Here is a 26,928-nt window from a genome sequence, read left to right on the forward strand (position 1 = left end):
ACTTTTTTGTGATTTAGTCCTGTTTCGATGGTTGTTTTTCAGAATTTTAATCTGGTTTGAGGTATCGAGAGCTGGAGTTTTCTTTAACTGTCTTATTGTTCGGTTAAAGACTTTTTTTCCTTTCGGCAATTTCTTGGTTGTAGGAATGTCGATGGTCTTTCTGCGGGCGATTTTTACTGGTTTGTCGGAACGGAATTAGGATCCATTCGTAGTCGATTTTTAGAGCATTTGTCAGACTTGCCTGTAGGAATTTTTCCGGTAATGAGGCTAAGGATGCTTGTGGGATTCTCAGTCTTGTTGTTGTTCCGTTTAGTTCTAATAGAGGAGATGGTAATGCTGACTCTATTTTTTCCAGTGTCGCTTCAGAGTGGGCGGTAAGTTGATTGTGGTCGCTCCTGTCTGTTAATATCATCTGCACGTTTGTGACTGATTGGTGAAGTTTTTCAGATAGAAATATATAATCGATGATTGCATGGGATGAACCTCTGCTCCATGTTGGTGTATAGGATTTCGAAGTGTTCCCTTGACTTAGAAGGAGTAGGTTGCGTATCGTGGTTTCTTTTATCCATCTCTTTGCATTTGCCGATAAATCTGAGTGCTTTAAGAGGCCACCGTTCTTATCATATAACTTGATGTTCAGATCGCCACATATTATTATTTCCGATGACGGGTATTTAGTTGTGTCCTCATCGATTGAGATGAAAACTCCGTCTAGGAACGTATCTGTTGATATTGCTAGTGGGTTCCAATAGTGGTTTAGGATTAGGATTGTTGAATTGTTTTTGTCTTCTCGCTTTTGCTGGTTTTTTGTACATATTATTGTGGTCAGTTGAGTCCAAGGGTTTATGTTCTCGGAGAGTATTGCTGTGCTGTGAGGGTTTATCTTGATTAGGGTGAGTAAGCCTGAAGCAGGTCTTCCTTGTTTTTGTACGATAGCTGGGTTTAGGAATGTGATAAAACCATCGCATGCCGGTGGATCGCTGAGCCAGGTTTCTTGGAGGCATATGAATTGGTATTGCTCTAGTTGAGCGGCTGTGTCCGTGAATAGATGTAGATTTCCTCTGGTGTTCCACGAGCACAATGACCACATAAATCCATAGTTCGTTAATTGTTATGAGTTTGAGTTCATTGAGTATTCTGTAGATTCTGTTTCTAAAAAGGTGTTTTCGAAGTCATAGATTCTTCTAATTGCGTGGGCATCTCTGTCTGGTCGTTGGCTTCTTATTGAGTCTTCTATAGATGCAATGTCTGATGAATGAGTTTCAAAGCTTGTTCTGATGGGTTTGTTACTTCTGTTTGAGTTTGCTTCTTCTGAGGCATGATTTGAGTATCTATCGTCAGTTGCCTGTTTTTGTTTCCTTTGGTCAATATTTTTTCCTTCGTAACTTGCTGTTGCTTTATATTTTGGTTTGCTTGGTATTCTTGTGAATGTTGAGGCCCAGCATGAGAAGCCCAATTTGTGTAATTGTCTTTGTGTTGATATGATGAGTTCTTGGTTATTGGGGTCCGGGAGCTCTATGACGATCTTGTCCAAGTTCCGATCGTCTTTAAAGGTTATCAGAGCAATGTCTTTTGTTGTGAGTTTGTTCAGGCGAGGTATTACGCCAAAAAGGCGTAGTAGATTTGTTCTATTTAGAATTACCGGTTCCAGGTTTTTATTTGCATTTTCAATGTGAATTTCATATATTTCATTTTGTCGTAGTGGAATGACAAATGTTGGTCGGATCTGGCTGTGTCGACTGGAGTCTTGTGGTGTTGTTGTTATCGAGATCGACGAGATGGGGTCGTAGGGTTCATCTCTGGTTGTGGTTGTTGAGATGTTTTCCATTGAGATCATTGAGATTTCTTCTAGGGAGAGTTCAGTAGAGTTGTCTTGATTTTGTTTCGATTGTTGGTCAAGGATTGAGACGTATTCGTCGATTATTATGTAGCTCGTCTGGCTTATTGGTTGCGAAGACTGTTGATTGTTTTCTGATGGTTGTTCTTCATGGGTGGTCATGTTGAGCAATTCCTCGTCGATCGGCGATTGTGGCGGGATAGGTTGCGCTAATTTGGGTTTTGTCTGGGCTAGCTGAACTTGAATACTTTGTGTGTTGGCAACTGGTAGTTTCTTCTTTGATTGTTGAGCAATTTGGGTGTTCTGGTTTATATTTCGTAGAAACGCTCGCGAGCCCGTTTGTCGTTTTTTGTTATTTTTCTGTTGGGTGCATTTTATTTCATTTGTTGTTTTTTCTTTTTCGAAAATCTGAAAGTTTTCATTTGGATTCTTTGTTGTGTTGCTTGGGGTAATGGTTTCTGTTTTTTTGTTAGTAATATTTTGACTCGGTTCTTTTGGTATTTGTTGGGCAAGGTCTGAGGTGGTTTCAGGTAGTTGTTGTGTCTGAGTTGGACATTGTGGTGATTTTAGAAACGGCGGGCTTTGTAGCCGTTGGTCGTTTGGTCTGGTTGCTTGCTGATAATGGTGTTCTTTGAGCATCTGTAATAGTTCTCCTGTAAGTTTTGTTTTCTCTTGTCGGTCTCCTCTTGCGATCTCAGCTAGTCTTTGTTGCCACCGGTGTGTCTCGTCTGCTTCTATTGTCAGTCTTGATCCTTTTATATGTAGACAACATCTTATTGACCTTCAGTAACCCAAATACTTCCACCAGGAAGACCATCACAATACAAAATACCTTCTTATCCTTCTCGGGCTACAAAATAAACTGGGAAAAATGTGAAGCACTATCCTTGCCCCGCCACACAATTAAGAATGAAATCACACTATTTGGGTTCAAATGGAAACCTAGTAAACTGAAGTATATGGGCATCAAATTAAATGTTGAGTTGGTAAAATACAACACCACTATATTTGGGAAACAATCAAAATTGACCTAGACAAATGGTCTGCTCTCAATCTCACCCTATAGGGCAAAGCCAATGCAATGCATGAAAATGATGGTAATATCTAGGCTGGTGTGCAGTAAAAATATCGAATCAATAATGTCGAAAGTCATAATCTCGATTTTTTATTTTTTTTATTTATATATTTTTTGGGGGGTCCGGGAATAAAAAAAATGGGTAAAACAAAAAAATAAATAACCCCCCCCATTTTCAATAAAAAATGTGATAAAAAAAAATTCGACTTTTTTGTTTTCGACATTTTTTTTCGAGATTATGACTTTCGACATTCAATTATATGACTATAAACCATCTAGGCTATTGTACATCTTCAAAATGGTCCCTCTTATCCCCCATAGATCCCGGTGGTCAATATTAGAGAGTGACATAAGAAAGTTCCTATGGGGACAACGCAAGCCAAGAATAAGTATGAAAAAAAATGTAACCCAATACCAGCGCAGGAGGGCTACATCTGCCTGAACCAGAATCATACTTTCTTGCCACCCAATTTCATCAGATATAGTGTCAGCACTCCAAAAATAGGAACCCTCCCACCTGGGTGAAAATAGAGAGGGAATTACAGAGGGAAAACCTCGGTAAATGAGAACTATTCAGCACCAGGACTTTGCATCTCACACACCCCATCTTGAGAACCAACGCACACACCGGGAAAATAATTAATAAGTTTGCCCACATACCAGCCAATACTCAAAATGGAGCCCCCACATGGAACAACAAAGCAATAAGAATACACCAGAAACCGATACGCTGGGTAACATGGTAGAACAAGGCATACATCATTCACATGACAAAACAGATCCTGCCAGAAGTATGTTGGCATTCGGTACACTGCAAGAAAAGTCCCTGATCCCCAACCTGGAAAACAGGACATATCTTCAACTGTGGGATTGTATCTAAACAAGCATGAAACAAGATGGCCACAATGGCGATAATGGAAGACAAAATTGAAATAATACACATGTGGAAAAGGAAAGAGAATCCCTCAAATTCGTCATGGATGACCACACTGGCAAACGGTGAGCTACGAAAAGGAGTCCTATAGACTAAATGACCAGGAAAATGCGTTCCTTAAAATGTGGAGCCCTTTCCTACAATTCCTATTGATTGAACATCAAATCAGCCGGAATACTTGAACCCGTGTCTGCTCCATCTATCCCACTCCCACGATGATCCACACCCCCTAATGCCTCGTCCAAGTACAGAGTTTCTGCTCGACTGATGAGAAACAACATTTCATACAGGAAACCACTGTTTCGACTTTGTTTTTGTTTTTGATTTTCTTCATGGCTTTGACATTGTTTTTGATTCCACTAGTTGCACTGGTTGGCTGAGTTGTTCGCTATGACCCCTTTGCCACAGTAGCAAAGGAGTCTTTAGATCCATTTGCAGATGATGACCCAGAAAGACGAGGGAAAGGGGACACTTGGTCCACTTGTTACTAGTTTATTCTGGGCATTCATGTCCCAGCTGTAAATGTGTAAGCCTACGAAAGCACAATAAAGATCATAATAGCAAAAACAAAAGCTCTTTTGGGGAGCTAGTGAGCTTTAAAGGTGGCAGCACCCTAGGAACAAGACTGTGGACGTCTTGAGCTGGGAGTAGCCTGGGCTAAACCTTAAGAACTCTATGTGGCCCCACCATTGTGTGAGAACAACTGTGATCTCCAAGGACTGGCAGCGCCCGTGAGAAAGCCCAAGCACTTTAAGGTATAGCAGTGCCCTGTGAGAGAGCCCAAGAATGTTAAAACTACTTCACTGCGGGAGTGGGCGGAGGCTACAATGATTTCTTATGGGAATTCAGAATGAACACAGAAGCCCTTAGCACTTAAAGCCTGAAAACACCCTGTGAGAAAGCACACGTTTATAAAATGGCGACAGAGTCTGGTGAGCGAGCCTGGGCACTTTAATGGGTTCCAGAGCAGAGAATCTAAGGAATGTAAAGGGTGGCAGCCCCATGCAAGAGCGCCCGAGAACTTTACTGGGTGGCAGTGCTTTTTCTTAGAGAATCGAGATTTTTAAGGGTCCATGAGAGAGGGTCCCAAAAATGTAATGAGTGGTAGCACCGTCTGAGAGTGCCAAAGGACATTTAAGGGTTGTGGTGCCATGTGTGAAAGCCTGCAAACTTTAAGAGGTGGTTGCACTCTGTGGGAGAGCCGGAACATCTTTGACGATTGGTGCTTATTTTCGTGACAACAGTAAAATACAAAAGGTGTACTGGAACAATAGGTAATGAAATCTGTAATTCAGCAACTGTCCAGGGCCTTTCAGGGACTACTGTTTACCATTCACAGGCAACGTGAGGCAGCCCGGCTCCACTTTTCATTATCTGACAGGTACCAGGTAATATGATATGATATGATATTTTATTTGTATCGCGCTCGTACACAAGTGTTTCAGAGCGCGACTAGGCAAGGGAGGGGAACAAGGGAGAACACAGCACAACATAAAAACGATCTTACTAGGCCCAGTGACATTGAGAACACGCAAGTGCATGGGAAAGGGAAAAGGGAAAAAGTGCATGGAAGGGGGAGAGTGGAAAGTGCAGAGCCGAGGAGCCGAGGAGCGCAGATAAATAAAATAAATAGAAAATTAGAAAATGGAGGCAAACTTTGATAGTGCAGCCAGCAAGTGGCATGCGCTGTGTTTAAGGCAGCAGACTGGGTAAGTCTGAATAAGTGCAGAAAAAGAAGAAAAATGGGGGTGGGGTGCTGTATGGGTAAAGATACAGTCTGTTACGGAGAATTCTCTGTTTAGGCTGAATTTCCTAACCTAGTGAGTCCCCCAGCAGCTTTGCTGGATTTCTGGAGTTTGTTTTTTTCTCCTGCCAAGAGTGAGACTCTTTTTCTCCCACTCTTGGACATGATTTGTGGTGTTCATTTGAATGTTAATGTGTTTTATGGGCTATGGGGTCTTTTACTCCATAGGGTCTCATGTGTTTTTACTATGTGTGTTACACAGCACCCTCCGTGCATTAACACAGGGGTGTCATAGTGACCCCCCACCATAGACTCCATACCCTGGGACTGATTACTGTCTCCCAGGGCATGTAAAGTCACCATTGGCTTTACTAGTCCCAAATTACTAACCAAACCAGTACAAACCATCATATTGTGGGTGTACTGGTAGGGGCAATCCGATTGCCCCTGGGTCTTTTGTTCGAGGGGGAACTGTCCCGTCCCCCCTCGTCGAGTTTTGGCTGGTGGCAGTGGATACTACTTTTTATATTCAACCGCGAATATATCTCTATGGGATTTTCCCATTGTTCGATGCCAATACTTTTTAAATAGCCTCTAACATACCGCCGGTGTATTTATTTAATATTAATTCATCGGTTGGTATTTTCTGCCAAAACTCGGTTTTAAAATGGTGTTTGTGTTCGCCTTTGTAACTCCAAACCAAAGGTCGAGACCTTTGTTCCACTTTTGGCGGGCTTCTGCACAGAAGCCCTCCAAAGTGGTGCCACTCTGTCTGGTACCACAGGGGGTGTGGGAGGGGGTTTAGGCACCTTGGACCAGGTTGCCTTGCCAACTCAGGTCGCACTCTTGTGTGATTGGCCCAAGTGGTGAGCCACCCCGCTCACCACTCAGCATGTTTGATTGACAGCTAGGCTGAATGAATGGGGGTTTCTTGCATAAAAGCAGGGCTTTGGGGACTGGAACTTCTGAAGTCACCACAGGACCTGAAAATCCGAAGAGGGAAAAGCTGAGCCGACCTGCTACGACGACACTACCGGTGGAGCCCTGCTGAATCGACTCACCACTTCCCAACGACAGAGGAGATCTCCCTGCTGGAGAGTCTTCTTCCCTTGACTGGTGGGCACAACCAGTTTGCTTGCTTCTTCGCATCCCAGGACGTCCAGTGGTCGAATTGCCAGTGCCAAGCTCCCCGGCAGCCGGATAGCCACGTACCCCTGTACCGCAAATAAAAGGACTGCTCCTTTTAATTGAGAACTCTGCGGCTGGTTTCTTCCCTGGCAGTGCAACTGACTCCTGTTTTCCTCCACAACGAGATCCTCTCTTCCCCCGGACGAAGCACTGACCTGCACCCACTGCCAGGAACAACTGCCCCCGCTGGAGCGTTCTCACCATTTTAAGGTACCGTGTCCGCCGGGCCTCCCTTTCTAAAGATTGCTACAAGGTAATAATAATCCCTTAACCTTCTGGACTGGGCTGGCCGCCTTGACCATCTAACTGGTCCCTTTCTTTGGTCCAACTCTTTTACGAACCTTTTGCAGGACTTTTTGTGCACTTTCAACCGTGTGACCTTGGACACATTTCGACCGGAGCCTCATAAAGTGGGTCCGGCCTTTTGAACTTTGACTCTACGGTTTTAACCTGCCTTTGCCTTCTATACTGTTCTTTTAAAAGTGTTGGGATCTGTTTCTATCTTTGCTCTGCCTTTCTCTCCCTTTTTTTACTGATTGAATAGAGGGTCATCTGCGTTAGGCGCTCACCGCTGTCTGAAAATAAGTGTTGCTTTAACTAAGAGTTGTCTATTAATCGTTGAAGGGAGTGTATATCTTTTAGTGACCGCGTTTCTGAACTGCTTAAAACTTAGTGCCAGTGTGTTTATTAGATGTGCTTTTAAATAAATAATTATATCTCTTTTACACCAAGCTCTGGTCAGTGTTTGCTTGTTCTACTGTGTTCTTTTGACCTATTGTGAATACTCTGTATACTGCCTAACTCTTCTTGAGAGAAGTCTGACTGCTCAGCCACAGCTACCAGGTAAATCTGGGTGGTACAGACTGCTACCAATTGAGTTTACTACCAACCACCTGTAGTCTTAAATCTTTTGCAGTGGTCCCAGAGGGAACTGCACAGGTTTCTGCCTAACACAGTCCCCAGTGCAAGGGGTGGCCAGGAGGCAGTGCAGGAAGGTGGCAGGGTGAGCAGGTACCTGGGCCCAGGGGACAGATGGTGGCCAGGTGCACAGTGCCACGAGAGCAGATCAGCAGGGGAGAAGGGGAGCGAAGTTAGAAGCAAAGAGGAAGGTTTTTAGGTGCTTCCGGAACCGGAGATGGTTCTCCTCAAGTTTTAGAGAGGCAGGGAGGCTGTTCCAGAGGGAGGCCCCAGCCGAAGATAGAGATCTACCCCCAGCTCGTTTCTTTGAAACCGATTGACCCGGAGGGAGTTAGAGGTAGAGGAGGGAAGAGCTAGAGAGGGGAGGTATTTGCGGAGGGATAGCTGAAGGTATTTTGGACCCAGGCCCGAGAAAGCCTTATGGACAATGTAATACATCACTGTCATCATCTGAGCTGGTGGGATGGCTATCGGTAGACCTCATTCCATAGCCTTCTACAGGGAACTGAGTGTTTGTTTCTATACATATGAATTGGTCAACATGCTGCAATTCAAGGCTTCTCCTGTGGTTTGAGACAGTAACCACAGAAGCATTAAAAACTCTATCAGACTGCACACTAGCAGGGAGGGGGTAAGCTTGGGTCATCCTCTCTTCACACATGTGAAGTGCCTTTAAAGTAGCAATAACACATTTGCGCAACTGATGTTCTGCTGTCAGTTCCTGTTGATGACCAGTCTGTACAAGAAATGCCTTAGTCACTGAGCAGGGAATCCCTCAGCATATCCCCGGCCTAGGACATTCCTGCACTGCTCAAAAAGCTGTCAACAGGTGTCAGTGTTGTTCTGCCCACTGATGCCATCAAAACCGAGCTTGACATTCCAGGTTCACTTGTGGGCTCTCCCGTGCAGTGGGACACTTGCTTCTTGGTGCTTCCGGCTCATTCTGGGGCAGTTCAGGGTTTCCTCTTGATCACAGTTTATCTCCCATGCAATGGAGGTTCCCCATCTTCTTCGTCCTCTCGCTCTCTTGATTTCTCTGTATTACTGCTGAATCAGTAGGCTGATTGTGATCAGGAAAAATAATCTTCTTTACGTTGCCCCTTATATCACATGACACATGTAATGTGCCAATATATTTTGTTACAGTCCAATTTTCAGGTTTTTATGGATTCAACAAAATATTCTGATGTTTCAAAATGTCTTTTATTTTAACGTATTGGCCATTCCGATAACTCCCAATTGCAGCTAAGCTGATCCATGGCATCCTATAAAAAGCAGACAAGATATAGCAGGAGGGGACACTTTGGTATGGGGAAGTGAGAAAGGGAAAAAGAAGACATTTAAACATTCAGAATAATACTTCACATCTATATGAATCAAGTTGCCTACAATAAAAGTTCTACACTAAGGATGTTGGATAGTTTACATGGTTGATCACTTTGGCACAGTTGCATTCTGAGCTTTCATTTAATTTTGAAGTAGTTCACCTCTTCTGATCTTGACAGATCAGTGAGAAATGTATCACACTTGTAAATCTGAAGCCTCTACATGGTGGATAATGTCTGGTCTTCAAGATCAGAGAGATTAGGCAATTTCAACAACAGACGTAGAGGTAGACACATAAGAACTGGTGGATATTGGGATTCTGCTATGCATCTACCCTTGGAAGAGGGGAGTCAGAGAAACCACTCACTTAACACTGACGGCCACCAACATCAGCACATAGTAGTGATCCACCTGAGAGTGTCCTGTGCTCTGCTCTCGAGCTCGTAACAGCTGGTACCAGCTCACTCTCCCTCATTCAACCTATGCCTTACAGACACAAAGGTGTTATCTATTTTGGGGGTGGTCCATTAAAATAATTCACTTTGTAAATTCTGTGTTCCTCTGAGGAAAGTTCCAGGTGTGCTACCGCCAGGTCTCAGTTGGTTGTCATCCGGTAGCACTCTCCATTCGTCCTTGAAATCAAGATGCTTGCTTTATTCTGGGCAGGGAGGTAGTCGCGCCACCTCCCGCAGAGCTAATATGCCGTGGATGGAGAGCATGGGTCAGCCTGGTATGACCTTTCATCCACCCTTCCCGGAATTGGGACTATATCGGGATTATGGTGTTTTACAAATAATGCTGTGTTCTCTTCATTTGAAGACCAAAGTTAGTTTTTTGCTTTGATGAATAGCAGTCGATGTTGGTGGAAAACACATAGTTGACTAATGTTGATTATCGGGAGAAGGAATGTTAGATTCCCATCAAACATCACCCCCAGGTGGCACTTGTTTGATTGGACTTGAAGGATAGCCCAGTGAGGATAGGTAGGGGAAAGTGAAACTTGGCAAGTTAAGGCTCTAAGCGCATTTTATTCAGTTTCGTTCAAACAGACGTTGTTGTCAATAACCCAATCTTTGATTTTTAAATGGCAGGTTACAAGTATTTAGTTATGAATATAGCTTTTACGGCCGGGGGGCGGGCGTACATGGATTTTAATAGCCCACCAACCCGAGCTTTGTAGTCCCGAGCGAAGGGAAGGCCTCAGCTGCGGCTACGGGCTGTTAAAGCCCATGTTCGCCCGGTGGCCCAGGTGTGGAAGCTATTTGCATCCCGGTTTTTCCCAGAGTGCGGATAGTTTTTTTATTTTTTTTTTTCACACGTCAGGAGATGAGCTCCTCGCAAGACCAACACCCGACGGAGAAAAAAAACATGGCATAAAAATGGCCACCACCATCGAAATGGAAGATGGACTAGGTCCCTTATTGGATGACGGCTGCCATGGAAAACACATTCCAAAACAGCCGCCATCATCTGTAAAGGAACTTAGTGCCTTTTTTATGTCGATCACGGAGGTCAAACAGGAGGAGCGTCGGGACCAGAGTGCAAGGCTCCATCCCACAGGTAAATTGGGGTGAGTGGAAGGGGAATTGGGCAGGCAAGAGGGAAAGCCTGCCTGTTGCTTCCCCACATTAGACAAAAACAACAAACAAAACAGCGCCACCTGTGTAAGGCATAGTTGCCAACATTTCAAAGCACCTGGGAGGTAGATTTCATCAGGGAAATCGGGAGAGATACATTTCCTAATAGGAATGCACTGGGATTACAATTATTTTAGGCGAGAGAACTTGAAAAATAGCACTGCATGGTGAGGTCCTCGGGTGGCTGGGATGGCGGCCGGAGATTGTGTAATCTGGCCTACTGTTCCAGCCACCTGATTGGCTGAGCGCCCTTTCCCAGGTGTGAATACTCAACTCATGGTTTTGTGCAGCTATTGAATGGAGGCATGAGAAATTGAATCTGAGAGACCCCTGCAATTGAGGATTTGGGTGGATAAAGGAAAGACACTAATCCGACTTGGGCTCGTGATTCCCGAGTAAAGAGGCACTGGCATAATATACCATAATGGATTCCTCCGGATCCTCCTGAAAGTTCTAATAGAAGCGGCGCAGAGAAGACATGTTTATCAATGACCTGCAGACCTTCTCTCACATAGAGCGAGGAGGACTCAGAACTTTTGCCGTTTCTGAACCTCAGTATATTTTGTGCCTGTTAGGGAGTTGTCCTGTGGATTGCTCATTGGGAGCACCAGTAAATAATCCACAAAATCAAAGAAAGAATGTCCCAGATGGACTCGCCTTTAATGAGGGCCAACCAGGGTGATTTGTATCAGCAGCGTCAGAGGTGACAGATTTCATTTGCACCTTTGTGAAAACATGGACCAGCTTAGTAGCCTCGTTGCCAGCTTTTAAAAGAAAATGTATTACGACAGTTAATTTTAGGCTACTCTGTTCCACCTGACCGTCCTGTTACACCTAATCATGTGTGTTGTTGTTGAGGCGGGAAGAAGCACGTGATTCAGGGCAGGTATTTATAGCAGCCACTGAGCTGTGAGCAGATTTGCATGGAGGGATGTTTGCATCAGGGCTGTGGAGGATATGAAAGGAGGGCTGCAGGTCCTTCTGCATCAGAAGACTGTGCTCTGCTGGAACCTGCACCATGTCCTGCACTCAGCTCTCTCTCCTGCTTGCCATCCTCTGCACATGTAAGTACTGAGCACGTGTAACAGGAGAGATGCACTGCTATAGTGTGCTATAACACATGGACACTCCTTGCACGGCTCTTGGTCTCATGCTGTGATTCTTCTGCTCGTGTTCCAGGTGCTGTGGCTCAGATTTCCTTGACTCAGGAGCCCTCTGCCTCTGTGACCCCAGGACAGACTGTGAAACTGACCTGCACCAGGAGTGGGGGCTCAATTAGCAGCTACTATGTCCATTGGTACCAGAAGAAGCCCGGCGCTGCTCCGAAACTTGTCATGTATCAGTTTAGTAGCAGACCATCGGGGGTGCCTTCTCGATTCTCTGGTTCCTATGACACTACCCCAAACGCAGCGTATTTGACGGTCACCGGGGTCCAGGCTGAGGACGAGGCTGACTACTACTGTCAGTCGTATGATGGCAGTAATATTCACACAGAGGCACGCGCCTATGGGGAACTGATACACTAACCTCCGGGCTCTTTCTATCACACTCTCAAGCTGCAGCACAGCCTTGCCTGTCTATCACACTGTGCCACGGTCTGCCGGTCCTCTCTGCTTGCCTGACTGCACAGCTCTGCTGTCTGGATATGTTTGCATTTCAATTAAGTTTCAATAATATGAAAAGCTTTTCCTCCACAACTAAAGTGCATCTCTCCACATGAATGTTAACAGGGTTCAACTCAGAGATATATATCATATACATAAACAACTTGGCATCTTAACCAGTATTAAAATGCATTCAATTGGTCCTTAAGTGCAGTACACATTCCAATCATAATCAGCACCCATGGCAGCTGTCTCCAACAGTCAGGAATCTCGGAACACAGGTGTTGTTTGCTCAAAATGCCCTGTTTGCTGCCACTGCATCCTGGCCACCTAACGCCCACAATTCAACAGTGAACTCACCGGGTCTGGCGTGAGTGTCCGCTCGCTCCGCCTCCTTCACCTCTTCTGCTTCTGCTGCTTAGCAGGACTTGGCAACCTGGCTTTGTAGGACTCCAGCTGCCCGCACCACCTCTCCGGTGCTCGCCTGCCACCAGAGCCAGCCTTACTTCAGGGAACGCTTGCAATGCTCCCGCTTCCTGCTGCGTCGCCTCTGCAATCCTGGTCTACAGGGGCAAAGCTTCCAACTTGAATGCTGCCAATGCACCCTGGCCACCTACCACCCACCTGCTGCTCCATCGGATGCAACATTAAATCTAAGACTGCCCGTCTCCCACCGCCGGTTCCACAGCCTTTGCAGTCTTCCCTGTCCCCCCCCCCCTCTTCTGTGCTCCTGTGCTCCAGGGGTCTGTTTTCTCTCTTGCGATCACAGGCCATCATTATCTGTAGGTTTCATATTTTGGATAAAAGTGTACGCTGCGTGTATGAGGCCCCCTCGAGCCCCCACCAAAAATAATAAAAATGAGAAGCATTTACTCGCCTGGGATTGTGCTGGGCTTTTAATGTTTAATGGTAGTAATTACTTGTGGGGCAGCCAATACCATCAGGTAATGGCACAACTGACCCTTGGAAATGGGGATCACTTTGCTGGAATGTTACCTCAGTCAGGTGGGCCATTACCAGTTGACACGGGACCGTGGCGGGGATGTATTTTGACTAATTCTGTAATCACAGAAACATAGAACTTTGTGTTTGAATGGAGGCGGTGGATCGTTGTGCACAACCAGATTAGTTCTAAGGCACTTAAACACCCTGGATTGACGTGTCCCGCTTCGTGTTCTATTGCAGGGGGAATCTTTCTAGTTCTAGACTACTTGTAACTCCTGGACCGCCATGTCCAGTCCCCTGCTGTGCTGCAGAACCTATGCTGGTGTGAATGTACTAAAACCTCATAGAAAAGCATGTCTTACCCCGAGCACTATTTATTTATTTATTTATTTGGAATTGTGGCTCACCACTGGCCCGACCCGAAGGATCTATGAGCGCCTTAAAAGGCTGAACAGTTCAAAAGGTGGGAGGTGAAACTGAAATTACAAAAGGTTGAAGAGAATAGAAAGCCAGGTATTTGCAGGGCAGATGGAGGGGCAGGGTTATGTGTGGGGAGCACGTGTATTCTGAGGCTCTTTTAGGGGTGTGTCACGGAGGCTGCTATAAATAGAAGGTGTGTCAGGAGTGCATGCTATTTAGGGTGTGCACATGGGCGTGCATGGTGAAGTTTGGGTCTCTGCTCTGTGTGACATGGTCAGGAATCTGACCCTGATAAGAGTGGATGGAATCCACCTCCAACCTAGGTTGGGAGGCCTACTAGGGTGTCCACCAGACCCAGGCATGCCCCAGATCAGGGGAGTGGGAGATGGTAGGACCCCAATGATTTCCTTTCTACTTGTGCCTGTTTGCAGGAACTGAGTACCACATGTTCTTGCCATATGCATTTACTGCACAACGCTTGCCAGTCTCTGTTCTGTCCTGTAGTATAAGTTCCAGCATGCCTAGAGGTGGTAGAACGAGGGTGAAAACTGCCCAGGAGAAAGCCAATGTGGTGCTGCCATGCTACAGAGCAATCCATTCAGCAGACCAGCAGAGCAAACATGCTCGTGGGGGCGGAGCGGCAAAGGAAATGGGTCTCCAAGATTGACAAATATGCAGAGCGGGCCACACCTCATTCCGGAAATTTGGATGCCCTCAGTGAAACTCCGAAGGACAATACAATACTGTTATCTACAATGGGGCCACGGTGTGGTCCCCCAGTAAACTGGCCTCATAAGCATGCCGGACATACCTCACACAGACTTGAACAGTGACTCTGATAACTGCAACCACCATTGCCTGGAATCAGTGGACCTACAAATGAGGAGGGGGCAAATCCTAAGACCCCCTTTATGTGTTTGATCAATTGTAACATCCCCCTGGGGAAATGAAAGACAGTGGTTGGCCTGGGGAACAAGGCAAGTGAGAGAGCAAATGGCACAGGAAGGAGGAGGATTAAAGGGAGCACAGGAACCAGAAAGGAGTAGGTTATTCAGGCGAGATCAAGGGTGGGGAAGGACAACCAAGCAGCCAAGTGGTAGATGGACAATTTAGAGCAGAATGGAGGAGGATCGCTGAAGGAGTGGGACAGGTGAGGTATTGGTTGGTGAAGAACGTGGTACTTGCGGTTGATTGTACATGCAAGTTGAGTGAGTGGAGCTAATAGAGGGAGAGTAGGGAATGAATGAGAAGTTGAGTGAGGGAGTCAAGGAGAGTGACTCTGGAAGAAGGTGTGGGTGGAATGTAGTAGTAGTGTGGAGATGGGAGTTTAGTAATAGTGTTGAGAGTGTTATGTAGTAGGGGCATGTAGAGGGGAATCTAGTATTGCTAGTAGTGTGTAGAGCAGAGTGTGGAGAGTAGTTGGGATGTGAAGAGGTGAGAGATGTAGGGTAGTGGCGCAGGACATGCAGTAGCAGTAGTGCGGAGAGAGTAGTATAGTAGTAGAAGTGTAGAGAGGGGAGAGTAGCATGGTTGCAGAGCAAGGTTAGTAGTAGTGTAGAGACATAAGAGTTGTGATGGAGTGAGGAGGAGAGTAGGAGTAGAGGAAGAATATCAGAGTGATAGAAGTGAAGAGTGAGAGAGGTAGGGACGGAGGAGAACGGTAGTTAGAAGGGGAGGAGAGCATAGAGCAAGGAGAGGAAGTATAGACCGTCAGGGCAAGGGCATGCAGAGGAAAGACCACCATGTGGGGCCTGAGCATTAAATACATGATTTATGATTCACTGAATTGGTACCAGGGCTAACCTCTGGACTTGAGGATTTCTCCTGTTGGCGACTGTCAGGAACAACCTCTGAACTTGTGCGTGTCTTCGGGCGGCGTTGGGACATGACGATAGAGGGTATATCTCTGTAGATTGCCAGACTGCACCCTGAGATGTAACAGGTAGCTGGAAGGCAGCCTTGCAGAAAATGTGCCCAATGGGGAAACCCTCTGGGGAAGAAAACCCACTCTGCCGTAGATGACAGGATACAGATGAAACAGGACACTAAAGAGCCGAGCTGGAAGTGCAGGCGTTCCTGAAGAGAGATGCGGGGAGGACGGCGGGAAGGAGCATTACATTGACCTAGGCGAGGAAGCAGGGGGAAGGAGAAGAGGGCACATAAAATGAAAGAGAGAACTTGCTGCGTTATCCGGACAGGATTGGTAATGTGGGGCAACAACCTATGAAATATATACAAAGAACCTTGTCAGTGAAGGTCAGTACCTGACCACCTTGTCCCGGGAGGATAGCTCAGCCGCAACGTGTTCGCCTTGGAAGCAAGATGACACGAAGCAACACAGGTTCGATCCCCGGGTCCACGCTTAGAAACCTCTGGGTATTTAAGCACGTTATAAATACGCAACTAAGACAATTACACAACTAAAAAAGAAAAAAAAAAACAATTCCTGTAACAGTGCCTCGATGCCCGAGGCTGTGTGAGCGCCCGAGGCTGTGTGAGCGCTTTAAAAATGCAAATAAATCACTGGAACAACAGGCAAATGTATTGTTCCTTAGGTTTCTAAAATTAATATTACGTACGAGGGGAAAATGCATTCATGATGTAAAAGTGAAAAATAAGACATTACTTACAGAACACGTGCAAAGTGCTATTCATAATGCTAATACATGCAATTCATAGCACCACCGACTAAAAAGATTATCTAGTGAAATGTAAAGTACAATAACTGTGCAAAGAACTGTGCAAAGATATAGATACATCAAAACACCACAATATCCAAATGGTTTGAGGACAAAACTATTCTAATTACTGAGGAGTGGATTTGCCAGAACTCTTATGGTTAGTATCATGATTTATAGACCCTTCTCATGCCGACATGAAAAAAGGTTAAGGTTAACAGGATTTAACGGAAAAAGTATTCAATGAGTGTAATTAGAATAAGATCTGCAAGCCTACCAATCAGCTGTCCGTCTCGTGGAAGGCATCCCGGTTAGAAGAGCCCGCGCCCCTCCCCCTTTGCTCACAGCGCTCGCCCCTCCCTCCAGAGGAGCAGCACGGGAGCTGGAGTGTGTAGGAGGAGGCGGGGGAGCTGGCGAGCGGCTCATTGGTGTAGCTATGGGGAGCGTCGGCATCACAGGGGACAACGGGCCCTCCCCCGAGCCTCCGGTACCACTGCTCGGCTGCTCTTCCAAAGGACGAACCGCAGACAAAGGTAAAGCGGGTTCTTCTGTTTGTCCCTCCTCTATGGGGGCTAGAAGATCTTTAGGTTTTTGGGCTGTAGATGCCTCCATGCTTTTGGAAAGGTGGGGGGGACAATCTTTTCCAAAAAGGCGATTTCCCAATTGGGAGCTGTTTGGAGGGGCACGAGAGTGCGCGCTGTGCAGCAGACGACCCTCTTCAATTCCAGGAGTCGCCGCCTCATGTTTGGTGGATTTAGCGGAGTAGGCAGTCTTGGCAGCCATGACAGCCAAGACTGCAAGACTGCCACTCTTCGCCACTCCGCGTCCGCTCCGCGGTGGAGATGATATTTTGTAGTGAAGTGAGGTTGCAATAGGGACACGCCTCCAGGCGTGTAAACACAGGAAACAGACTCACGAACTGAGCAACAAGACTGCCACTCTTCGACACCCTGCGTCCGCTACGCGGAGGAGATCGTATTTTGTAGTGAAGTGAGGTTGCAAAAGGGACACGCCTCCAGGCGTGTAAACAGAGGAAACAGACTCACGAACTGAGCAGCAAGACTGTCACCATGTAAATCTTTCTCTTGCTGATGCCACTTGCGCAATTCCTTGTCTAAACCGCAGTATTCAAGGCCTGGTGAATTGCCCTCTGTTTTGTATTAGTTGTGTTTTGCGGTACAATGTCAAACTCTTCGCTAAAACTAACGACATGCAAGGTTGCTGACGACACCCCACCCCAGCTCTGGCCCCACCTTTCCTTTGCACAACAAAGAAAAGTGTGCATAGGATTTCAGAGTGAAAAAAGATGCAAATGCACCTGTATTGCATTATTTGCACAATGCTTTCATGCATATGTATTGTTGAAATCCTGAAAACTTGTCTACGTTTTACTATTCTGTTAATTGACAGGTCCAGGCCTATATGTACATTTCCCAGATGAGTCATAGTGTGGCATGATGTAGTTGTCACACACCCATGCTGACTAACATGTAATCCGCTGCTCCATATAGGAAGGTGCTCCTGTAAAGTGTAGGTTATTACTGAGCCTTTTGCCATATGTCAGCTGGTACTGAGGTCAGTTTTACTATCCAGAGTCAAAAGCTGGTGCCTTTCCACCAAAAAACCTGACACACTAAGAAACGTGTTCACCTCCTCTTCTTAGTGATAGATAGAGTGGGGTGACATGGGGTGAGGAGAGGATTCCAGTCCAAAGGGAAGGTAAAGTATGTATGGAGACCTGTAACATGCATGCATGCTGAGCTAGAATATGAATGACATGAGTGTGGCATGGAGTTTCACGCTACAGACTAGTGGACATTTGAACCAGGTATACTTTGCAAATGGTAATTAACAAAACAGCACCTGCAGAAGAGCATGACCAAATAACAGAACATAGCAGGTATCCCTAACCCTAACTGCCTACAGTGACTTCTCTACTGATTCTCTAGGCCATTGGCTAAGTGTTCCAATCACATGTACTTCACCCACATGTGCCTTACTGCTGGAAAGTTCTGCCCCAGTGGATTTTTCAAATCGGTTTACCCAACCTTCTAAATGTGAACCTTTATATATCCCTCACGTTGCAAGTGCAGCATTTACCCCATTCCACATTTTATCAACAACTTCCCTTTTAACTCACAAAAACCTGGTACCACCATTCTGTGCATAGCCATGTGTAGGTTAAATATACAGCATATCATGCCAACATTCCTACCAAAGCCTCGCTGGGCTGATAACACCCTGGTTCTGGGCCATTGTTTATACGAACAAGGCCTGGGAGCCCTTCTACTGAGAACTAACACAGGCAAATAAAATGTTCCATGAGAAGGTGCCCAATCTGGAGGGTCTACAACCACGTTTTAGTTCACTGTACCTGCGAATCAGTCTGGTCCCACCCACTTAGGCAGTCTAGCACCAAAATGATAGGCCATTCTCCTCTGAACAAGAGTACCAACAGCAACCTCAGACACATGCTTCATCCTAGTCGGGCCTCATCAGTGAGGTGAAGCTGTGCCTCTCTAAGCACAGTGATGAAGGGGTCTGGATTACCACCATTGGTATCTTAGGGTGAAACCCCAACTTCCTAAAAATCAACGTCTTTACATACTCCAATAATCGGTCTGACCATTGCAAATTTTCAGCACATTTTTCAATGGCGCTGATACACGCAGACTCATGTTTCGTCCACAAAGGACCTTGTAAGGAGTAAGCCCAGTCTTCCTGGAGGGGGGTGCTTCTCATGCTGAATAAAACCCGGGGGAGTGATTCAGGCCACTTCTACCCTGTTTCCTGAAAGAGTATTGCTAGTTTGTTCTTTCTACTATTACTTCTGACTGGAAATTTTACAGATAATGCAGATTATGCTTTACTTTCATTTTTGCCAACAGTGCTTTGATAATGTTATTAATAAAGTGAGTTCCCTGATCACTATTAATACACACAGGTATTCCAAATCTAGGTACAAATGATCTAATCAATATTTTTCCACAGTATTTGCATCTACTCTCCTGTACGGGTAAGCCTCTACCCACCTAGTGACTACATCAACCACCACAAGTAAGTATTGGAATTGCTTATATTTTGGAAATTGAAGGAAATCAATGTGCAACCCCATGAGCGGCCGATATGGTGTAGGGTGTGCCCTAGGCCTGATCAGCACACTTTTACCCACGTTGTTCTGTCAACAGATGACATATTGTGACAATATTTCTCTGCCATAGTATTAAAATCAGGTGCAAACCCAGAGATTCCCACCAGCATAGTCACCCCATCTCTTCTAATATGGTCTTAACCATGATATAATCTGACAAAGTGCAACACAATAATTTTGGAGCCACTAACCGACCTTGCCCATATTGCCACTAACCGACATTGCCCATCTCACCAAAGAGAGTCCTCATGCAACCTGCAACTTTTTCTGTCCAATTGTCCTTTTCACTCGATGGTGCATTCTCCTGTGTCCGAGCCAAAACTTTCACTTTTTTGTACAGAGCTTCATTCGGTACTCTTTTAACAGGCAAAGTAGAAGCATCAATGTTCACCAATTTGGCTGCCAGTTTGGCTGTTTGATCAGCAAAGTCATTGTGGCGACTGATAGGGTCTTCCAAAAACTGATGTGCCGCACATTTCACTATCACTATTCATCTGGTCAACATTATTGCATCCAGCAGTGTTATGACATGCTGAATAATTTTCATAGGTGTTCCAGTTGAAGCCATGAATCCTCTCTGTTTCCAGACGTATCCAAAGCAAATGTCCAGGGAGGATAGCTCAGCTGCACCATGCTCGACTTGCAAGCAAGACGGCACGACGCAACACAGGTTTGATCCCCTGGTCCGCACTTAGAAACCTCTGGGTATTTAAGCACATTATTAATACGCAACTAAGACAAACAACTATGCAACAAAAAACAAACAATTCCTGTAACAGCGCCTCAATGCCCGCGGGCTGTGTGAGCGCTTTAAAAATGCAAATAAATAAATGGGCTACGACCAATGCATACCAAAAATCTATATACTTGTTAACTGACTGCTCTGCTGCTAGTCGACACACCCTACCTTTGCTGACATGACATGAGGTACTTCACCACTCTATACCACCTCTACTGGGGCACAAACTGCGTATACTGCAACCACATGCCCATTTTGATTTCAGTAGCAGGAGCCATTCTTGAAATATTCCAGATCGGGATAGGGCATGCATGGATCAGTATGAAGCTTCACCAGGCTATCGGTAACTGACACAGGTTGATGAGGTGTAGAGTTATCAGGGTTCCCCCTCCTGTGCGGTGGGCAACAAGAGGGCCAAGTTCAGAACCAAACATCTAGTTTAGGTGATGTTTAATGAATTCGGTAAGATTATCTAGTATTTGCTGGCACATGACACCGACATCTGGTGTGCCTGTAGGCTAAGATGTAGAGTAATACATGGCATTACATTACTTTCAATGGAGGCAGTGCAATAATGCAAAGACAGCAGATTCAAATGCACTTTAAATACCAAAATATCTCATGATATAAGGAATGGGTCATCTGTATAGTTGCACTGAATAAGCTAACCCAGATTAATCAACTAACTATTCCTATTAAATAACATTCTCCAGTCATTAATTAATGTACCCTTTAACATTGCATTGCAAATATCTCAGATGGCAGATTCTGTTTGTTTCTCAGTGGATGTTTTAAACGTGTGTGCAAAATGAATGGGCTGCCTTTTCCATTAAGAAGCACTTTTGTGCTGTTGCAGAAAGCAGGTTGATACAAATGTCCTTGAAGGATGGGGTTTAGAGAGGATACCGGCAATGATTCTAGAAACTTACTGGGGTGACAAGGGACGTCAGAAAGAGGGCAGGAGGAAGTCTTAATTGACAGAGCTGATCTATAAATGTAGGAGACAGAAAAGGTGGAGACAGTCTGCAGTCTGCCTCTTGCTGTCCGGAAAAGAAGGGGAGAGCAGCAGAAAGAGGGAAGAGCCGAGCTATCCAGGCCTTTAGATGAAGCTGGGGCTGTGAGCTGACCTTCGTGGGTAGCGAAAGCAGTGCAAACTTTGAAACATTCCCTTTGCTGATAACCCACTGCACAGAGGGGGCTTTTCCTGATAACAAGCAGAGGCTTCACAGTTTTAGTGTAAGTATCTGTGGAATTGAGGAGAGTGTGGAGAGGATGTTCTCTTTGCAGTCCGCCAGTCAGAATTAGATTATTATTTTAAACTGAGTTATTATTTTCTTTCTCACATTGTAATTGAGAACATTGTGATTTAACAGAAAATGAAAAGTGGCTTGTGCTATGCATGTTTGTATTTTTTCTCTTAGAAAGTACACTCTGTAATCACATTGTGTTTCAAGGTTTTGGTAAGAAAAAATGTTTTCACTGTGTATAAACAGCCTAGTGGATTGTCTACTAAAGCGTTAACTGTGTAATATATGTATCGCAAAGTCTATTACAAAATGTTACATGCCTAAAAGAAAATAGTTGCACTAATACCGAAGCAGTGGGGCTGCATTTTGTTTCTATTGATTATTTTTAAATGAGGGGAAATAACATGGAAATGTCTTAGTTTACCCTCGAGCGGTAAAATATTGACCTCATGTGGTAACAGCTATAAAGCTAGAAAACCTGTAATACATGTGTGTGCATGAGTGTGCCTCAACGACGCATTTTGGTAGTTGAGCAAACTCGTTAAAGACGGTAGGCTAGTTTTCGTAAATAAGTCACCAGCAAAACAGTTGATGCTGCTCTGTTCCTATAAATTTGAAGTCTGCTAATCTGCACTTACAGTCAACCCTAAACAGAATACAAATATTGGGAAAGGGGGAGACTTGTCTCATCATATAGGGCATTACCATAAATATACTCAAAACTATACCACAACACTAAAATACCACCATTTCTGAATACTACCCAAATTATGTAATAGCACTCAGACAAAACCCCCAGCATATTTTGGTGTGTTGGCCCTCTGGGAACATACTGTAAGGTAAATACTGGGCGTGGCAAGTGTATTCAGCACAGCCATTCGTGCATTTAAAAGGGAACTAATTCTGTGAGGTGATAGTGTAGTTCTGCACCCAGTGTCAGTATTTCCCAGATTGAGGCAAACTTTGCTGAACTGGTGAAGTACCTAGAGGCAAAGTTATATGCTCAAGGGGAATGGTCATTAGATAATGCTGTCCTTTAGTGCGATCACATCTGTGGAAGGTACAAACAGAGCCATTAAGTGAAATTTCTGAGGAAGGCAGCATTATCCAAGTCTGTCTCTTGAGACTGTTTAGAGCTGCAGACAGAAAGGTAGAGAAAGATTGCTTAATAAGGCTGGGGGCAAAGCTTTGGTCTTTAAGGGTACAGGACAATGATGTTGAAATAATTAATAAGTTACAGATCAGTATGGATGAAGCAAATGAGCAGGCAAATAGTTTAAAATCGGAATTAGAGTCATTTAACAGAGGGATGCAGGCTGAGTGCAGTGAGTTGGAAAAACAGCTGTCTCAGATAAAAAAATATTTAACACAAGGTACTGGTACGTGTTTAGTTTGGCCTATAGGGAGGTGTAAATGAATTAAAGGCCTACCTCTGGTCCAAACCTATATAACCCATTAGGGTAATTGCATCTACAGATAGTTTATATACATCACAATCCAGAACATCAAAGAGAACCATTCAAGTTTGTATGAATTGGAAACAAGATTTTATATTGAAAATTCGTGCATCAAGTGAAATCAGCGCCCAAAACCATGAGGGCATATACAGTCAATAAAACATTTTGTACATACTTTAAAAAAAAAATTTTAAAAAAATATTTTCCCTCTAAACATATATTGAAAAATCAAAGTACAATGAAGCAAGACAAAAAAAGAATTGTTTTCAAAGTTAGAAAAGGGAGAACAGAAAAATCATTAAAACATGATAATAAATAAATGTAGTATTTCCCACAATGTGGTGACGTCGAACTAGTCAAAATAAGAAAAAAGGTAACAAATACTTTTTTCAATATTGTATGGTCATATTGAGTACCTATGAAACCCCAGTGAAAATATTGTTGTACAATGGGGTGGGGTCTGCCAACGCATGAGGGGGAAGAAAAAAACAATAATGATGAGGGAGCAAATAAATAAATAGACAGTGATATCAGGAAATCGGCTGAGTTTCTAGACACCAGTTTATGTACATCCTCACTCACTGAAGAAACAAAAATTCATGTATAAGTATAAGTGAGAGGTCCAATTTCAATCAGATACTTTGTGAGGGACCTCCAATCCCCTCTAGACAGTGATGCGTTTTGGCGGTACCAATTAGGTGAAAAGGATGCTCTTCACAGCTGAAGAGACCGCTCCGCCTTCATCAGGGCAATAATAGCAAGACCCTGTAAAGAACAACAGAAGGAAGGAGGAAAAATTGTTTTAGTAAAGAGAAGAAACACTGGAATTAGAGGAAAAGGAAACATAGAATAGATATGATAAAGGGAATGATCTGTATAGAACATGATTAAGTAGATGAGTAGCTACAGTCAAAAAGCTGCAAATGCATTAACATGGTCATGTTTGCAAGTCACATCATGGCCTTGTCTAAGTCTCCTATCCTAATGGGATCTCCTGGTAACCTGCCAGTGGGACCCCCCGTGGAGAACAAAAAGTTCTGGCCTGAGGACCCCTTCTAAAAACAAAACGCAAGGGCCTCCAGCAACCCAAACTGACTCAGCCACCCCTTGGGGTAAGGGTGAGCAGGAAGGGCAGGAGCGCAACAAAAACCAGTGAGGGCCTGAGTGGATTTCAAAAAGGACGTGCCAGGAAAGTAAAAGAGAAAATAACCTACCAAAAGTGATGGTGGAGAAAGTAGAGAACTATGGCACGTAGTCGTAAGTACATGCATCCAAGGAGTACATGTGGTGCCTATGTGGAGAGCTGGGAACCCACCAGTATCCCAACAGCCTTGCAGTCGATTGCATCGGGCCATATTAATAATGTCTGTAAATATAGAAAAAATTGTGTAAAAGCTGTATTTAAGCTTAGCCAGTATAGGGAGAAAGGAACAAGGTGGATCTCCTTACTGGAGAAGTTGAGTCAGATGAATCGTGGGGATACCTGTGATAAATCCTATGCTGAACCCAAAAAGGACAGGTGTGCCCGTTGCCAGTTGTTATGGAGTAACTGAGTACTGTATAATGTCAGTAAAACAGGCAATCGCATCCGAAGGAAATCATGTTGTCAGATGCGTGTAGTCCGTGGTAGTGCACCAGGATTGAAACAGAGTGCAAGAGAGGGCAATCAGAAAATGACCAATAAAAGGGAGGGGTGTTTAGCCCTAGGGAAAATTCTAGTGGCGAGGTTAAAAAACACTGTCCATAGACAATACCTCTTAATCGGTGTAACCGGGCTCCATGGTCATCAGCCTGGGCGAGTAAGAGAGGGAGGAACAGCCTCCGGCTCGATGTGTGCCACGCTGTGAGCTCCGCTCAGAATGTCTCCAGGTATGCGGAAGAGGAGCATATCTCCTCCAGAAAGCGACGTGACGTGTTGTGGTGGGCGTGAAGGCCGGTGCCTGGTGTGGGCGCGGCTCCCAATCAGGTGCCTATACGTCCGCCGAGTGGCAGGGGGTGTGTGTCCTGCCTACCCAATCATTTGAGAAGGATCGAGGACCAAAGGTTGCCTGTCAGAAACGGGTTGTGATAAGAGCAACCCGGCCACAGGCGAGCAAGTTATTGATGATTAGGCAGCCGGCTGCCTGTGCTGACCGGCGCGCAAAACTCCATTCTGTATAGGGTGAATGGAAATCCGTGCCCCGTGGACTTGATTGTTTCCACGGAGCTCTGGGGTAACGGGGCCCATGTCCGTTCCAAGAAGTGATTGGAAGGGACTGTACGCCGGGGGATGGCAGATGCGTATGCGTTATGGTAACAACGCAAACAGACATCTGCACGAGGTGATGCAGGAACCCGTGCTGCAGGGCCTCGGTGGCCAGTGCGGAGCCCGAAGGTATCCAAGCTGTATATAGTGGGAAATATGCCTGGACCGAAAAATCAGTCAGGTAAGGGTGGATTTATGGGTGTACATGAAACACTGGTACATCTGCCGATTAACCTCTATAAAAATCGGGTTTGTGCAAAGATAGAGGGAATAAGAACCAAAATGGGGTACAAGCGACTGAGTGGTCTCATAGCGGAAGTTAGGGTGGATGTATGCGACCCAAAAACAGTGTATGGAGGTCCCTATGCGGGGAACTAGTGAAATGGCAAAAGGAGCGTCAAATGCTCAGCTCAAAAAGTGTAATGTGGGAGTCCCTGTTGGAGGTGAGCTGTTTAAGAGGGAGGTAGCTCATTGAGTCCATTCTCCAGGGAGTCCAGTCTATAGACCCATCTTTTTTCCAATACCAGAAGTCTGTGCTGTACATTTTGGCCAGCATGGATCCTGTCCAGGACCCACCACAGAATGTCATCCGGGGTATGGGAGTTGGCCAAGTAATGTGTGACCAACGGAGAGGTGGTTTTCTTACAACTGATCCTCGAACGGTGTTCCGAGATTCGAACCCCAACATTTCGCATGGTTTGTCCCACGTATCGAAGCCCACAGGGGCATTCAATACAATATATAACTTGGCTGGTCTTACAATTGGATTGATTGTTTAAGACCCATTGTCTGTCGCCAATGTTAAATGTTTGAATCTTCTTTGTAAATTTGCATACCGAACAAGATCCGCATGGATAATGTCCGGTGACCTTGCGCAGGTTCCACAAACCTGTACGTAGTGGAACTTTGCTGTATGAGGAGTGAAACAAATGATCCCTGATGTTCCTTGCTCTTTTGAAAGCAAAGCGGGGTACAGGCTCATCAACCAGTTGTAATCTAATAATGGGCCAATATTTTCGGATAATTTTTATGAAGTCGAAAACGTTGGGTCCATGGGTCAACACACATGTAAGTCTGGCTGCATCCGGTGCGTTGGATTCCGGCTTAGATGTCAAAAGAGAGTCCCTATCAGTGAATCTTGCCCTCTTGGTTGCGGTATTCACCAATCTTTTGGGATATCCGCGTGTGTGTAATCGCTTGCCAAGTGCTTTGGCATTCTCATAGAAATCATTCAGAGAGGTGCAGTTCCTTCTGATTCTAATAAAGTGCCCATATGGTAAATTCTGTTTGATATATAGTGGATGATCACTTTGATAGTGAAGAAGAGTGTTAAGATCTGTGGTTTTTCTGTAGAGGTTACAGGTAAGTTTGTTGTTAAGGCCTGTGATCTCTAAATCCAGGAAGTGTATCTGAGTGGTACTGTGTTCCATGGTAAATTGGATGTTGTAATCACAAGTATTCAGCATTCCAAAAACTGTTGAAGGGATGTGTCATTGCCTGTCCAGATGAAAATAATATCATCGATATATCGATGCCAGTGAGAAATCTTGGTGCTCCTCTGGTTGGTTTGACTGAAAATGTATTTTTCCTCAAAAGAGGCCATAAAAAGAATGGCTAGGCTGGGTGTGAATGTTGCACCCATAGCCGTGCCTGTGACCTGTAAATAAAACCGGTTGTCAAAGGTAAAAAAATTCTTACTTAGGGCGAAAGTCGTTAAAACAATGATGAATTCTGGTGGGACCCGATGCAGTCCAGATTCAGCGTAGTGCCGGGTCAGATGTTC

At 44.9% G+C, this 26,928-nt stretch overlaps 1 protein-coding gene across 5 annotated transcripts in view; it reads left to right on the top strand.

The window, feature by feature from the left end:
* IGLL1 (immunoglobulin lambda like polypeptide 1) overlaps positions 1-26,928 on the top strand; it is a 1,070,724-nt gene that overhangs the window by 75,961 nt on the left and 967,835 nt on the right. For 3 of the 5 annotated variants that reach the window (XM_069619932.1, XM_069619930.1, XM_069619927.1), the window contains exons 1-2: positions 11,589-11,723; positions 11,839-12,147. In XM_069619932.1, coding sequence (XP_069476033.1) covers positions 11,678-11,723; positions 11,839-12,147 — 355 coding nt within the window. In that variant the 5' untranslated portion in view covers positions 11,589-11,677. Of the gene's footprint in view, positions 1-11,588; positions 11,724-11,838; positions 12,148-26,928 lie in introns of those variants that run through there. The other 2 variants (XM_069619929.1, XM_069619928.1) reach the window with 2 other exon arrangements.

The sequence above is a fragment of the Ambystoma mexicanum genome, chromosome 10 (assembly GCF_040938575.1).
Source record: "Ambystoma mexicanum isolate Mex_15411 chromosome 10, UKY_AmexF1_1, whole genome shotgun sequence".
Classification (NCBI taxonomy): Eukaryota; Metazoa; Chordata; class Amphibia; order Caudata; family Ambystomatidae; genus Ambystoma; species Ambystoma mexicanum.